Source organism: Doryrhamphus excisus, chromosome 19 (genome assembly GCF_030265055.1).
Source record: "Doryrhamphus excisus isolate RoL2022-K1 chromosome 19, RoL_Dexc_1.0, whole genome shotgun sequence".
Lineage (NCBI taxonomy): Eukaryota > Metazoa > Chordata > Actinopteri > Syngnathiformes > Syngnathidae > Doryrhamphus > Doryrhamphus excisus.
Window position 1 is genome coordinate 8,081,136 of NC_080484.1, and position 14,898 is coordinate 8,096,033.

Here is a 14,898-nt window from a genome sequence, read left to right on the forward strand (position 1 = left end):
TTAATGGATATTCTTATGAAAGTGACAGGAAAAACTAAACAGTGTTTTTCATTACTATTATCATTACTGTGTCATTTAATTTTTTGAGTCATTAATTTTAACATTACATAACTGCCCGGTTGCTACAGTATCCTTGAGCATGTTAAAGGATCTGCTCCAATGAAAGTCTGTGATATTTAATTTTTGCATTTTTATGATTGTATTGTATGTTCTTTGTGTTTCCTGCTTGTCGTGTGAGTGGCTTAAGTGTTCATTTAGTTCTGACTTGACTTGACAGTGCTTCGTAATAACGGAAGGGAATTCTTTCATAAGCCGAGGCCCACTTCTATATGTATATGTCTTATATTTGGGGTCTAGAGATTTGTACATGGAAAACAACAGGGGGCGTCAGTCTACTTCCTCAAAATCAAGTGTTTCCTGTCATTCACAAACAGCTATATTGTCAATGCTCAGTCTTTGTGTGTTGTTTTGTGTTGGGGCAAGTTAAAGCAGAAAACTTTTTTTTCTGAGGATTTTAAATGAGTTTTCTCATGTGGTGACCAAAAAAATACATCTTTGACCAAATTTTGTCAAAGAATGGATAAGTTATGCTGATTAATGTGGTTTTCCTGTTAATAGTTCTCCCAGAAAAATGAACTTTTGTGGTTGTGTGTGTCCAATTGCCACCTTGTCTCTGAGACTTAAAAAAAATTGTACACATGAATCCTCCAATATACATCATCGTCACTGATTGTGGCCACGTTGTGGGAGTTGTGGGAGTAGGTGAGGAAGCTTGTAAATCACCGGCTTCATTCGCATCTGGCCAATCAGCAGAGCTTAAGGGTTCAGAATGTTTGAACGTGTGAGTCAAGGAGACAAGCAGAGGGGAAACGACTGGAGGAAAAGAGACACAGTCAGAAAATGACAGACAGAAAAAGAGCCAGGGAGGAACAATGCCATGCGTCGGCTGTAAGTTTATTTTCACTTCATTTCATCAGAATAAGTCGATTTAGGCTACTTGATGTATTACTTTTGATGTGAAGACAAACCGTATCATTGCTTAAAGAGCTTGGCAACATTGCATTCATTTGTCTGAGCATTAGTTTGGCTATATTTCACCCTGAATTGGTTCTGTTTGCAGTTTCAAATCTGTCAGGGCTGCGGTCACGGTTGTTTGATTTGGATTTTAATTTGGATGTGTTCAGGGCCAGTAGGGCTTAACACTGTGTGAAACTGTCACTCACCGCCTTTTAATGTTTGGGACTGTTGGATTTGTACAGTATGCTACCAGATGGGACCAATCCAATAATATTTTCTGTGTGTATTTAATCATCACAAGATGATGATGATGATGTGAAGGTAACTCACATGCGGGTCTTAACTTCTCTTTACATTATATGTGTGTGTCTAAGTTCAATCGGAGGTCAGGGTCAGTCACGGCTGTAAAGGGGGTGTGGTTTCACAAACGCTTCATTGACTTAGGTCACAGGGTGCCGGGGGGGTCACGGATCACGGGGGTGTCACCGAGAGTCAACACACCGGCCAGGTCGTGGGGGCTCACTAAAGTTCAAAGTCGTAACTCAAAGCGACCTTCTCGTCGCCTTTGTTTGTGCCTCACTAAAAAAAAAAATGCTCAACACTGGCGTTATTCTTCTTAGTTACACTTCAATGTGTGCATGTCTGAAATGGCGTCTTTGTAAAGACTCCGACGTTACTTTAGGCGCCTTGCAATATACGCTTTCTGTGCTTTGGGCAGTGTTGTTTTTGACAGCCATCTTATTCTTAAACAGCCTGGTCTATTCATGATCGATAGTACCACTTTGAATCATGTAAATCAGGGGTCTCAAACTCAATTTACCTGGGGGCCACTGGAGCAAGGGTCTGGGCAAGGCTGGCCTGCATCAGGTTTTAAAAAAAAACCCAAAACGCATTTATTAAAAACAGAAAAATATACAAACTTTTTCAGTGCTTTGGTTCCGATTTTCTACAATAAAAGCTCTGATAAAACATTCCACTGTTCTCAAATATCTTAATTTTTATTTTTCTGCACAAAATAAGATGAAAAATAAATAAACAATAAACAAAAATCAACCAATCAGTAATCAATAAATATAATAATAATAATAAAACGGCAAATAATAAAAACTTATATAATATATATATATATATATATATACATATATATATATATATATATATATATATATATATATATATATATATATATATATATATATATATATATATATATATATATATATATATATATATATATATATATATATATATATATATATATATATATATATATATATATATATATATATATATATATATATAACCACATATAGTTGGTGGGTAGAAAAATTATTTTTTTCAGATTAAAATTAAAGCATTATTAGAGCCCTGTAGACATGACAAAACACGACTATACGTCACATTTATACTTTTTTTATTTACAACATATTGCGCAACTGCAGGGTCTTGAGACACATGCTAACTCGCAAACTAGAGAGCTAGCGACCTAAATGGTAGCCTTCAAGTTATTTCCTTTAAACTTAAATAGCCAAAAATATACCACTTCCACATGCATAGGGAGGATAACTATTAACAGTTATTTAACCTTTAACATAAACATTAATCAAACGTAATAATTTTTTCTGGGTACATGATACCATACAGCATCCATATCAAACTTGCGCGGGCCGCACTAACATTAAACTTTCATATCAAGGTGGGGGCCTCAAACTAGTGTCCTGCGGGCCTCATGTATGGACAGTACATACTGTATGTGTCATAAAATTAATACAAGTTATTGATCGGATCTGCTTTTTTGCACAATAGAAATAAGCAGCAGGCCTCAAAATAAGCCACAAAGTCACAAATGTGTAGTGTATCATGGGGGGTGTGAGTATGGGACCGCGGGAATCAAGTCTGAACAAGTTGGAAAATCCCAGTGTGAGTGCACCCTAAGGGTACGACAGTTAATTAACTCGGGTAACGACCATAACGACTGCTAGTGTCTCTGTCAGAACTGAAGAAGTCTTTTGGATTCAATTCAACAACCAATAAAAAGTCAAATTTAGTGGACTTATTTAGGTACTACTTTGTACCATGGACAGGTGGCCTTTTATAGTTTGGGAACTTAACTCTACCTTCCAAACTGAATGTGCAGTAACTGTACTGTACTGTTAACTGTAGGTCAACCCCAGGGCTGGTGACTAACAATTGTTTTTGTTATTAATAATAATATTTCCTTCAGCATCCTGATCCAGTGTTTAAAAAAAAAGCAGTGACTGCACATTTCTGTGTGTTTGCATTGTTGTGGTCTACCTATGATCCACGTAACAGGCCGAGTAGATGTTTATGAGTTCAGAGGTCAACAGAAGCCAAGAAGAATGACCGTCTGTTGTGGGGTCAAACTAAGGGGAAAATAGTAAAAAAAAGTCCCAAACACTGACTTTTACTGTCTTTCAGTGTGAAATTTATGCCATCACATCCATTGCCTTGGATGGAATATTGGACAATGGGGAACGTTAATCATCCACATCCATTAAAGCTTTGGGATCCCCATTGATTACATTGTTGCTGTTTAATATGCTTTCTTCTATAGCTGTAAATATAGCTTATTATGCTCATTTTATTATTATTTGAATACATATGTCCTGGTCCCAGTAGAGCAGGGGTGCTCACACTTTTTCAGCATGCAAGCTACTTTTAAAATGACCGAGTCAAAATGATCTACCCACTACAAAAATGCAAAACATCTACTTATTTTCAAATGTATTGAGGATTATTTGTACGTACAATGTATGTTGATGTACCTTACATAACCAAATGAGCCAATATTGCAAAACACACATAATTAACTATTAACATTTTTTGTAATTACCTGAGTTTACGTTGATGACTTGCACTGAATTGAACCAGCCAGGGATGCATAGTCCGGACAGTAGCTGCTGATAGCCAGCCTCAAGCACACTTCCAAATGTTTATCAGTCATGGATAATATCCGTATCATAATATCCGTATAATATTCCATATCCGTATGGAAGTGATATGTTTTTTTGCCTTTTTACTTGGTCCAGTTTTTGCCTTTTTACTTGGTCCAGCTCCTTCACTCATTTTAGTGACCATAAACTTTAGCGAGGGCTTTAAAATCTCGCAATTCACCGACTAGCTTAGCACTTTGCATCATTGTTTACGCATGAGCGGTGACCTAAAGGTCAAAATTCAGTTGTCATCTGATTGGTTGTCCTGTATGTCAATCAAGTAACGGGGATGGATGATAGGCTGACATCGTAAGTTCTGCTGCACTTAGAGACGTTGTTTGATTTGATTGGTCACCCGAAGGGCAACATTCAGTTGTCATCTGAATGGCTGCCCTGTATATCAATCAAGTGACGGCATTGATGCTGGGATGATATTTTTGTAATGTCACGCCGCGATCGACCAGCGATCGACCAGTACCACCTCCGCGATCGACCGGTAGCTCGCGATCGACTTAATGAGCACCCCTGCAGTAGAGGAATACTGCATTGTTGTATTCTTTGTTTCCCTCTCCCCACATTTAATAATGGTACCTTCCTTACTGTATGTTCTCTTGTGCAATTTGTTGTTCATTGTGATTTACAATATTTGCTGCTTGTGTTTGACTTCACACTACTGCCTTGTTATTGCCTTGAGTCAGTGCTTCCCTGGGAGGCGCCAGAGGTGCAGCAGCTTAAGAAAATCAAGAAAAAACAGCTAAAGAAGATTAATTCATTCAATTTCTACCGCTTTTTTCTCACGAGGGTCACGGGGGGTGCCGGAGCCCATTCCAGCCGTCTTTGGGCGAGAGGCGGAGTACACCCTGGACTGGTGGCCAGCCAATCACAGGGCACATATAGACAAACAACCATTCACAGTCACATTCATACCTATGGACAATTTGGAGTGGCCAATTAACCTAGCATGTTTTTGGAATGTGGGAGGAAACCGGAGTACCCGGAGAAAACCCACGCATGCACGGGGAGGACATGCAAACTCCACACAGAGATGGCCGAGGGTGGAATTGAACCCTGGTTTCCTAGCTGTGAGGTCTGCGTGCTAACCACTAGACCGCCGTGCCACCCGCTAAAGAAGATGAAGAATTAATTTGTTTTTAGTTCTCACAGTTGGCCAGTAAACAGAATCCAGAAAACTCGGGAAAATCCCTTTTTTAGGGAGGAAGGGAGGCCCCCCGGTGGTATTATATTTAGTGGTGGGAGGCTCACTGTGATAGTATGTCATAAAGTACGAACACAAATTGAGTGGAATTCCGCTCATCACTTCCTGTGTTGGACTGTAGTTCCTATTACTGTTGTTGTATTGTGATTGGACATCTTTTGTAGTCCTTCTGCTTCACTGTTTCACCCCAAAATCTGCACGCTCTCCTCTCTCGCTCTTTTGTTTTATTTCTCTCCTTCTCGAGTTGAACCCGGTGAACCGCATCCCCGGCGTGCACTCCCTCCCTGCTAACTTCCTGTTTCACACAGGTTCAATTAAAGGATTGTTCATCTAGAGATGTTAACAGAACTGCATTTAATATCAATCAGGCCAGTGTGAATAGAAGGGGTGCCGTCCTAGCAACATATATGTCAAATGATGTAATGGTTAGTTCAGGTACCTTCATCACCTTTTCACAAAAATAAGTGAGAAATAATATCCCAGTTTTCCCGTCTGTTTACACTGGCACATGTTTCTCCTTCACAGGCAGAGAGGCGGGCTTACAGAGAAGCTGAGATGAGCATGATGGATGACCTATCCGAAGCAGACTTTCAAAAAGAGGACGAGCCAGCCAGCCCGGAGCCTCCACCATCCCAGCAACAAACAGACCCCGCCTCCCCGATCGTTGCCGTAACACCCGAGCCGGTCGCAAGAGGAGACCAGGCAACGCCCAGAGAAATAGAGTACCAGGTTAGTCTATGTATTTTTTTTCTCTTTATTCTCATTTATTATTGTGGTTAGCACTTCTGCCTCACAGCCATGTTTATCTGTGTTTGAGTCCTCTATGTGGACTAAATAGTAAATATAAAATACAGTCGTCTCTCGTTTATTGGGGTGAAGTGGATGCAGACTCGACCCCGATAAGTGAACTTCCATGAAATATAATTTAATATTATGGTAATGGTTTAATTTCATTTGAACATGCATCAGATTACAATTGAATGCATCACATAATCAGTTCACAGTTCCACATGTCCAAAAGGAGTAGGAAGAAACAAAGCTTATTAAATCCTACCCCTCCATCTGGTACTTTTACAATCAGTAACTGTTACATTTGTTCACTTCCTGCTTTCCATAATACAGTTTAAGGTTGTTGTTTTTTTTAATAATGCACCTCGTACCAAAGTACTGTGTATTGTTTCTTGAATTGGCTCATCGTTGTGCATTGTTTGAGGTCCTTACTCAATCCATTCCATAGTTTGATTCCACATACTGAAATGCTATGGCTTTTTAACGTAGTCCTAGCATATAAGTGTTTCAAATGTAGTTCTTCCCTGAGATCATATTTCTCCTCTCTTGTAGAGAAGTATTGGATGACATGTTTAGGTAATTTGTTATTTTTAGCCTTATGCATTATTTTACCTGTTTGAAGATTAACTATATCAGCAAGTATTTGTGATTTTAGATTTTAGAAATAAGGAGTTAGTATGTTATCTGTAGGCGGCATATTAACCAATGGAATATTCATTCATTCATTCATTTTCTACCATTTTTTCCTCACAAGGGTCGCGGGGGTGCTGGAGCCTATCCCAGCTGTCTTTGAGCGAGAGACGGGGTACACCCTAGACTGGTCGCCAGCCAATCACAGGGCACATATAGACAAACAACCATTCACACTCACATTCATACCTTTGACAATTTGGAGTCGCCAATTAACCTAGCATGTTTTTGGAATGTGGGAGAAAACCAGAGTACCCGGAGAAAACCCACGCATGCACGGGGAGAACATGCAAACTCCACACAGAGATGGCCGAGGGTGGAATTGAACCCTGGTCTCCTAGCTGTGAGGTCTGCGCGCTAACCACTCGACCGCCGTGCCGCCCCCAATGGAATATTACTGTAGTTATTTCACAGAAAACCTACCTGTTTATGACCTTCTAAATACAGTTTTTAACATTATTAGAGCCCTCTAGACATGAAATAACACCCAACTTTTACATTATTAGTATCCAAAATAGGCAACTAAACAAAAAAAATAAATAGAAATCATAACACAAAGTCTAAATTACATTTTTTTTAATGTAAAGCCTCAGAAATATATATACATATTCTCTTTTCTTGTTCTTCATGGATGTCTACTAGGATGGCAGGGGCTTTGGCATCGGTACGCTGGTGTTTGGGAAGCTGCGAGGATTTTCCTGGTGGCCCGGCAGAATTGTTTCCTGGTGGATGAGCGGCCGTAGTCGAGCCGCTGACGGGACCCGCTGGGTCATGTGGTTTGGAGACGGCAAATTCTCTGTGGTGAGTAAGAGAAAGAGCTGATGTCTGTGGCAATCAATGTGTTCTGCAGTAGAAGTTGAAGTACTGAATAAAGCTCCAGCTAAATGTGGCCCGCAGGACACTAGTTTGAGGCCCCCTCCTTGATATGAAAGTTTAATGTTAGTGCGGCCCGCCCAAGTTTGATATGGATGCTGTATGGTATCATGTACCCAGAAAAAATTATTATGTTTGATTAATGTTCATGTTAAAGGTTAAATAACTGTTAATAGTTATCCTCCCTATCCGTGTGGAAGTGGTAAGTTTTTGGCTATTTAAGTTTAAAGGAAATAACTTGAAGGCTACCGTTTAGGTCGCGAGCTCTCTAGTTTGCGAGTTAGCATGTGTCTCAAGACCCTGCAGTTGCGCAATATGTTGTAAATAAAAAAAGTATAAATGTGACTATAGTCATGTTTGTCATCTCTACAGGGCTCTAATAATGCTTTGTTCATTTTAATCTGGAAAAAAATTATTTGTCTACCCACCAACTATATGTGGTTTCTTAAGTTTTTATTATTTGCCGTTTTATTATTATTATTATATTTATTTATTTCTGATAAATTGATTTTCTTTATTCTTGATTTGTTTATTTATTTTTCATCTTATTTTGTGCAGAAAAATAAAAATTAACATATTTGAGAACAGTGGAATGTTTTATCAGAGCTTTTATTGTAGAAAATTGAAACCAAAGCAAAGTTTATTAATTTTTCCGTTTTTAATAAATGCGTTTTTTTTTTTTTTTTTGGAAAACCTGATGCGGCCCAGTCTCGCCCAGACCCTAGCTCCAGTGGCCCCCAAGTAAATTGAGTTTGAGACCCCTGATTTAAAGGATAACCACTTACCACTTACCACTTCCACACGGATAGGGAGGATAACTATTAACAGTTATTTAACCTTTAACATGAACATTAATCAAACGTAATCATTTTTTCTGGGTACATGATACCATACAGAATCCATATCAAACCTACGCGGTAGTTCTGAAGTATAACTTCTGACTTATGGAGGTATGGGGAAATAACCACTGCCTCTGTTTCCCAGGTTTGTGTGGAGAAGCTGATGCCGCTGAGCTCTTTCTCATCTGCCTTCCACCAGCCCACATACAACAAACAGCCCATGTACCGGAAAGCCATCTTTGAGGCTCTGCAGGTACTGCAGTTGGATTGCGAAATTCACTTTGTGTGGCTAAATCATCTCTGCAGCATACGGTGTGTGCGCATTAGTCACACATCGCTCGGTCGGTGACAAGGTCAGAAGAGCTGCTTTGATGTTGGATGATGGATGATGGATGGCCAGGGATGTTTTTAATCCATTTCATCACACCGATTATAAGCTTCACATTCGCTTCACATTTGCCTCGCTTTGTTGCTTTTTGTCTTGATTCTTTTGATATAATTGTTTTTTTTACACATGTCTAGGTGGCAAGTGTGCGAGCAGGGCGGCCCACTCCTTCCTGCGACCCGAGCGATGATACGGAGGGGGTTGAGCCTCAAACAAGACAGATGATAGAGTGGGCCATGACAGGCTTCTTACCCAGCGGGCCGCAGTCACTGGACCCTCCTGAGGGTACATATACGTCTCTCTCATACACACTCACACATGCACACACACACTACAATAAAACTTATGTCATCCCCGCAGAGGAGCAGAATCCATACAAAGATGTCTACTCTGAGATGTGGGCAGAACCAGAGGCGGCGTACACTCCTCCCCCCGCTAAGAAGCCTCGCAAGAACGCAGCAGAAAAAGCAAAGATAAGAGAGGTGATCGATGAAGGAACCAGAGGTGAACATACATGGATTGTCAAATTGATTATGAATGGAAATGGGTTGCCATACGTATTTTATTCTGGTCCATTAAGGTATACACCAGCAGTCAAGGGTTCAGACACACTTCCTCATGCTATTGAATGAGAAATAGCGTCCAAACCTTTGACTGCTAGTGTACACACAGCACTCATGTGGCTAAGAACTGATGTGAGACTGTATATCACTACATTACGTTATATATACATTATATCATATATTATACAATCATTTACTAACACTTCTTTTTGTATTTCTAGAGAGGCTTATACATGAGATTAAAAAGAAGACACGGAACATAGAAGGTAAGGAGTATTGCAATTATTGAAGCCGGACCTGGCATTATACTAGTTACTGTTTGTACCGACTATGACAGAGTATTTGGGCCACAGGGAGTAAAGTTGTACAATTATATGAAATAAAGTCATAATATTACAAGGAAAAAAACTGTACATTTACGACTATTCTCGGAAATCAGAAAAAATCATACATTAAATAAAGTGAAAATAAAGTCATAAATTTACGAGAAAAGTAAATGAAGTTATACTGATGAAATGAAATTGTACCTTTATGAGAAAACTGTTGAAATATTATGTGAATAATGTTGTACATTTTTCGAGAAAAAAGTCAAAAATTTATCAGAAAACCATTGTAATATTACAAAAAAAGTCCCAAATTTACGAGAAGTCTTAAATTCATGACAAAAAAAGGTAATGCATTTTACTTTATTCAAAGAAATGACAAAAAAAGTTTTTTTTACAAGAAAAAAAAAGACTTTATTCTTGGAATAAACACAAACAAAATTCATGAAAAAGTCTTAAATTTAAAAGAAAAAAAATTACAAAAATAGAGCGGTAAATTTATGTGAAAAAAGCCTAAATTTACCACTTTGTTTACCACTAAGAAATTACAAAAAATCTACGTGAAATAAAGTCGTCAATTTCCAAGTAAAGTAAATAAAGTTGTACATTTTCAAGAAAAGAAATCGTACATTTACGTGAAAAACAACATAATATTACGTGAATAAAGTTGTACATTTTGCGAGAGAAAAGTCAAAAATGTATCAGAAAACCATTGTAATATTACAAAAAATTTGAGAAAAAGTCGTAAATTTGCGAGAAAAAAAAGTTGTAAATTTATGCAAAAAAAATTTACGAGAAAAAGTCATACATTTCTGACTTTATTTTCTGAATTGACAGAAAAAGTAGTATTACTATTTTAAAGTCTTACATTTACGAGAAATAAAGTCATAAATTCACGAGAAAAAAGTCACAACATTACGAGAATAAAGTACTAAATTTATTCTCTGAAACAACTTTTTTCCCTTCTAAAGGTATAACTGTATTCTCCAGTCCATAAGCATGTGCTAAATAAAACGTAAATGACGAAGCTCCAATGTTTGATCCTGGTTCTATATATGCAGTATGTGACTGGTATCATGTGTGTCATTTGTTAGACATCTGCATCTCCTGTGGAAGCCTCAACGTCTCTCTGGAGCATCCTCTCTTCATGGGAGCAATGTGCCAGGGCTGCAAAGTAAGACCATAAACCCAGGAACGAGGGTGGGAGTTTATTTTAGTCACTCTCTTCTGTCTCACGAGAGATGCCCTGATTGGCCAATAGCGAGTATACATATGGAAAATAGGAGATTTCATGGATTCAACACGTGTTTTTTTTTGTTAGAATTCCTTTCTGGAGTGTGCCTACCAGTATGACGACGACGGCTACCAGTCCTACTGCACCATCTGCTGTGGAGGCAGGGAGGTGCTCATGTGTGGAAACAACAACTGCTGTAGGTCAGTAGGCGGCACCAGTGACGGATCCAGCCACGACCCACACACATTGTTATTGTTCATGCCATCCTGCCCTGTCCTTCATTGACAGTTGTGCTTGCATACAGGTGTTTTTGCGTGGAATGTGTGGATCTGTTAGTCGGCGTCGGCTCGGCAGCAGCAGCCATTAAAGAGGACCCTTGGAACTGTTACATGTGTGGGCCAAGAAGCATTTACGGCTTACTGCGACGCCGGGACGACTGGCCTTGCCGCCTTCAACATTTTTTCGCCAATAATCATGAACAAGAGTTTGTATGTATTGGCATTATATTAAAAAAAACACTTATTTTCCATAAACACTTCTTCAACTATGTTATTTTGATTGGCCCCCAGGAGCCTGCCAAGTTGTATACTCCAGTTGCAGCAGAGAAGAGGCAGCCAATCAGAGTCTTATCACTGTTTGATGGCATTGCCACAGGTATGTGTCTGCTTCTTTATAGCGACATGTCACATCATATACTCTCGGAATATCATGTTTGTGTGTTTGCACGCAGGTCTCTTGGTGTTGAAGGACCTGGGCCTCCAAGTGGATAAGTACGTAGCGTCCGAGGTGTGTGAAGACTCCATTACTGTTGGCATGGTCAGACACCAAGGACGCATCATGTATGTCGGCGACGTGCGCAACGTAACCCATAAACATGTGAGTCAAAGGTGTTTTTACACCAAGGGCATAGTGTGGGGGGGGGGGTTTAGATATTTCACTTCAGGTTTTTGTTGTGCTGACAAAGCATAGTTATTCACGTGGGCACCATGGGCGCAACATGCTAACCCGTCTCAAGTTCTTGTTTTTTAATTGCACAAGATTAGACACATGCGACACAGAAAATGATATGTAAATGTTACACTTAGGGGGGAAAAAGTGGGCTAATAAATTGACAATTAAAGCACAAATAGGTTAATTGGCGACTCCATATTGTCCATAGGTATGAATGTGAGTGTGACTGGTTGTTTGTCTATATGTGCCCTGTGATTGCCTGGCGACCAGTCCAGGGTGTACACGGCCTCTCGCCCGAAGACAGCTGGGATAGGCTCCAGCACCCCCCGCGACCCTCGTGAGGAAAAAGCGGTAGAAAATGAATGAATGAATAATCTGTGCAGCACTTTTGAAACTCTGTTTATAAAATGTGCTATATTGGGTAATATGAATATTATATCATGTCTAAATGGCTCTAATAATGTTAAGAAGATCGCAAATTGTTGTGATTGTTTTCTATGCCATAATTGCAAAAATATTAAATTTATTAAAAAAAAAAAAATTCTAAAAACCTGAATGAAAAGCAGGTTTCCCACCTCTGCTGGCCCCATCTAGCCACATCCGCTGCCTTCTGAACCGCAGATTCAGCCGATTCCCTCTTCTGTGCCCTTGGCATCCCGGAGAGGAGACAAAATGCCGGCACTCAACTGCTGAAACCGGTGTGCAATATGTGTTTCAAGCATGGCACAAACCCTCACACGTCATGGTCCACGCAAGCTAGCGTTGAGGCGGAGTCAGAAGTGGTTGCAGAATGCACAAGTTCCTCCTGAACTAAAAGTACTACATAGTTCATTTAGTATCTTCCCAAATCCATACTGAGGAGCTATCCATCCCTAGATTTTGCCAGCACGTTTGGACCGGGGCTTTATAGGATGATATAAATGTTTCATTCTAAACATATTTCATATTTTTTGCTTACTTGTTTGTCGTGGACAGTTATGACTCCGCTCCTTATATCTGTCCAGATTGAAGAGTGGGGACCATTTGACCTGGTGATAGGAGGAAGTCCCTGCAATGACCTCTCCATCGTAAACCCTGCACGAAAGGGCCTTTACGGTGAGAAGAACTTTAAGAACTAGAATTACTCAACAAGTACATTGTTCATGTACGTTATATTAAAGTTGCTGTGCTCTCACAGAGGGAACTGGACGCTTGTTTTTTGAGTTCTACCGTCTGTTACACGAGGCTCGACCCAAAGAGGGCGATGAGAGACCTTTCTTCTGGCTCTTTGAGAACGTGGTCGCCATGGGAGTCAGCGACAAGCGGGACATATCACGCTTCTTAGAGGTAGGATGGACAAAATGCTGTCATGTGATCATAACACAAAATAGTAAGTATTGATATTTACAGCACAGTTTCCCTGTGTGGTTATTTATCCTGTTTATTTGGTATTTTTGTTGTGATTATTTAAAGCGGTGGTTCTCAACTGCTTGATCAGGAATTAAAAGTCATTTTGTGTATTAATAATTCAATAGATCTATCCATTCATTTTCTATAATTCAATGGATCACATAGTAGGATATAAAAAAAAAACAAGACAAAATATTTAAATCGGTATAAATATAATTTAAATAATAGGAAAAAATATTTAAAAAAATAACTCTAAAAATATAAAAAAATATTAAAAATATATCTAAATGTATAAAAATATAAATAAAAATAAACACTGCCTATTGATATTTACAGCATGTTTCCCTGCGTGGTTATTTATCATGTTTATTTGGTATTTTGTAGTGATTATTTAAAGCGGTGTTTCTCAACTGCTTGATCAGGAATTAAAAGTCATTTTGTGTATTAATAATTCAATACATCCTTCCATTCATTTTCTATAATTCAATAGATCACATAGTAGGCAATACAAAAAAAGACAAAATATTTAAATCAGTATAAATATAATTTAAATAATAGGAAAAAATATTTTAAAAAATAACTCTAAAAATATTAAAAATATATCTAAATGTATAAAAATAAAAATAAACACTGCCTTTTTGTTCAGTGCAATCCTGTGATGATCGACGCCAAGGAGGTGTCTGCTGCTCACCGTGCTCGATATTTCTGGGGAAACTTGCCTGGCATGTCAAGGTGATTAAAAATAATAATAATACAAGTACACACATTTTATTCACAATACATTTTCCTTTAAAAATCACTCTTTGACCCAATTTTTCCACAAATACAGACCACTGACGGCCATGACGAATGACAAGCTGGACCTGCAAGAGTGTCTGGAGCACGGTCGCACAGCCAAGGTATCAGAATTTGTGCATGTGTGTGTTTATGTGTTTGCCCCTGTGAGTGCATGTAAAGGTCAAAAGTATTTAAAATGCTTTGCCTTGCCTGCATAATACTCTAGATCGGATCCATAACTGTTTTTATGTTATCAATAATACAATAGTATAAGTCATATATGTGTTCTATAATATGAGCCAATGATTGCTCACGTGATAGCTTTAGAATTAAAAGAGAAATATATGTGTGTGTCTTTGTGTCTGTTTGTCTTTGTACGGTTCTGGATGCAAATTCCAGTTTGAGAAGTTGCGTACGATAACGACTCGCTCCAACTCTGTGAAGCAGGGGAAAGACGAGCATTTCCCCGTCTACATGGACAACAAGGAGGACATCCTCTGGTGCACTGAGATGGAAAGGTACATTTGTGTGTAAATGCTGCAGGTTTCTTTTTCCCTTTTTTTGTCATTAAAGGTCCCGTATTATACTATTTTCTTTTTAAATAAGTCTCAGTGTGTTGCCCAAAATCTAGCCTTGATGCTATCTAACCTATGACAAGCTAAAACTCCACTCTCTGGATCTCACTTCCTGTAATCCCGCCTCTAAGTCCCCCCCAGGGAACACATTTACAGTTTTATTTACGTCTTAAATGGCTTATTTACTCTTATGTCTACTATATTGAGGAATACGAGAGTAAAACCATTTAAAGCTACCACTACAATACATCAATGAGACAATAGTCAGTGGTGTGCTGTCCAGGAAACAACAACAAGGAAGTACTAATATGTGAGTCTGTTGT

General features: G+C 38.8%; 1 protein-coding gene across 7 annotated transcripts in view; it reads left to right on the forward strand.

Moving 5' to 3' along the window:
- Nucleotides 1-14,898, forward strand: part of LOC131106801 (DNA (cytosine-5)-methyltransferase 3A-like) — a 41,711-nt gene that overhangs the window by 19,137 nt on the left and 7,676 nt on the right. For 5 of the 7 annotated variants that reach the window (XM_058056235.1, XM_058056233.1, XM_058056229.1 and 2 more), the window contains 16 exons: nucleotides 5,713-5,916; nucleotides 7,309-7,467; nucleotides 8,524-8,631; nucleotides 8,901-9,048; nucleotides 9,124-9,267; nucleotides 9,548-9,592; nucleotides 10,744-10,823; nucleotides 10,971-11,083; nucleotides 11,188-11,371; nucleotides 11,453-11,537; nucleotides 11,614-11,759; nucleotides 12,839-12,929; nucleotides 13,012-13,160; nucleotides 13,870-13,955; nucleotides 14,053-14,122; nucleotides 14,400-14,518. In XM_058056235.1, the coding sequence (XP_057912218.1) occupies nucleotides 5,713-5,916; nucleotides 7,309-7,467; nucleotides 8,524-8,631; nucleotides 8,901-9,048; nucleotides 9,124-9,267; nucleotides 9,548-9,592; nucleotides 10,744-10,823; nucleotides 10,971-11,083; nucleotides 11,188-11,371; nucleotides 11,453-11,537; nucleotides 11,614-11,759; nucleotides 12,839-12,929; nucleotides 13,012-13,160; nucleotides 13,870-13,955; nucleotides 14,053-14,122; nucleotides 14,400-14,518 (1,931 nt within the window). The remainder of the gene's footprint in view (nucleotides 1-5,712; nucleotides 5,917-7,308; nucleotides 7,468-8,523; nucleotides 8,632-8,900; nucleotides 9,049-9,123; nucleotides 9,268-9,547; nucleotides 9,593-10,743; nucleotides 10,824-10,970; nucleotides 11,084-11,187; nucleotides 11,372-11,452; nucleotides 11,538-11,613; nucleotides 11,760-12,838; nucleotides 12,930-13,011; nucleotides 13,161-13,869; nucleotides 13,956-14,052; nucleotides 14,123-14,399; nucleotides 14,519-14,898) is intronic. The other 2 variants (XM_058056231.1, XM_058056232.1) reach the window with 2 other exon arrangements.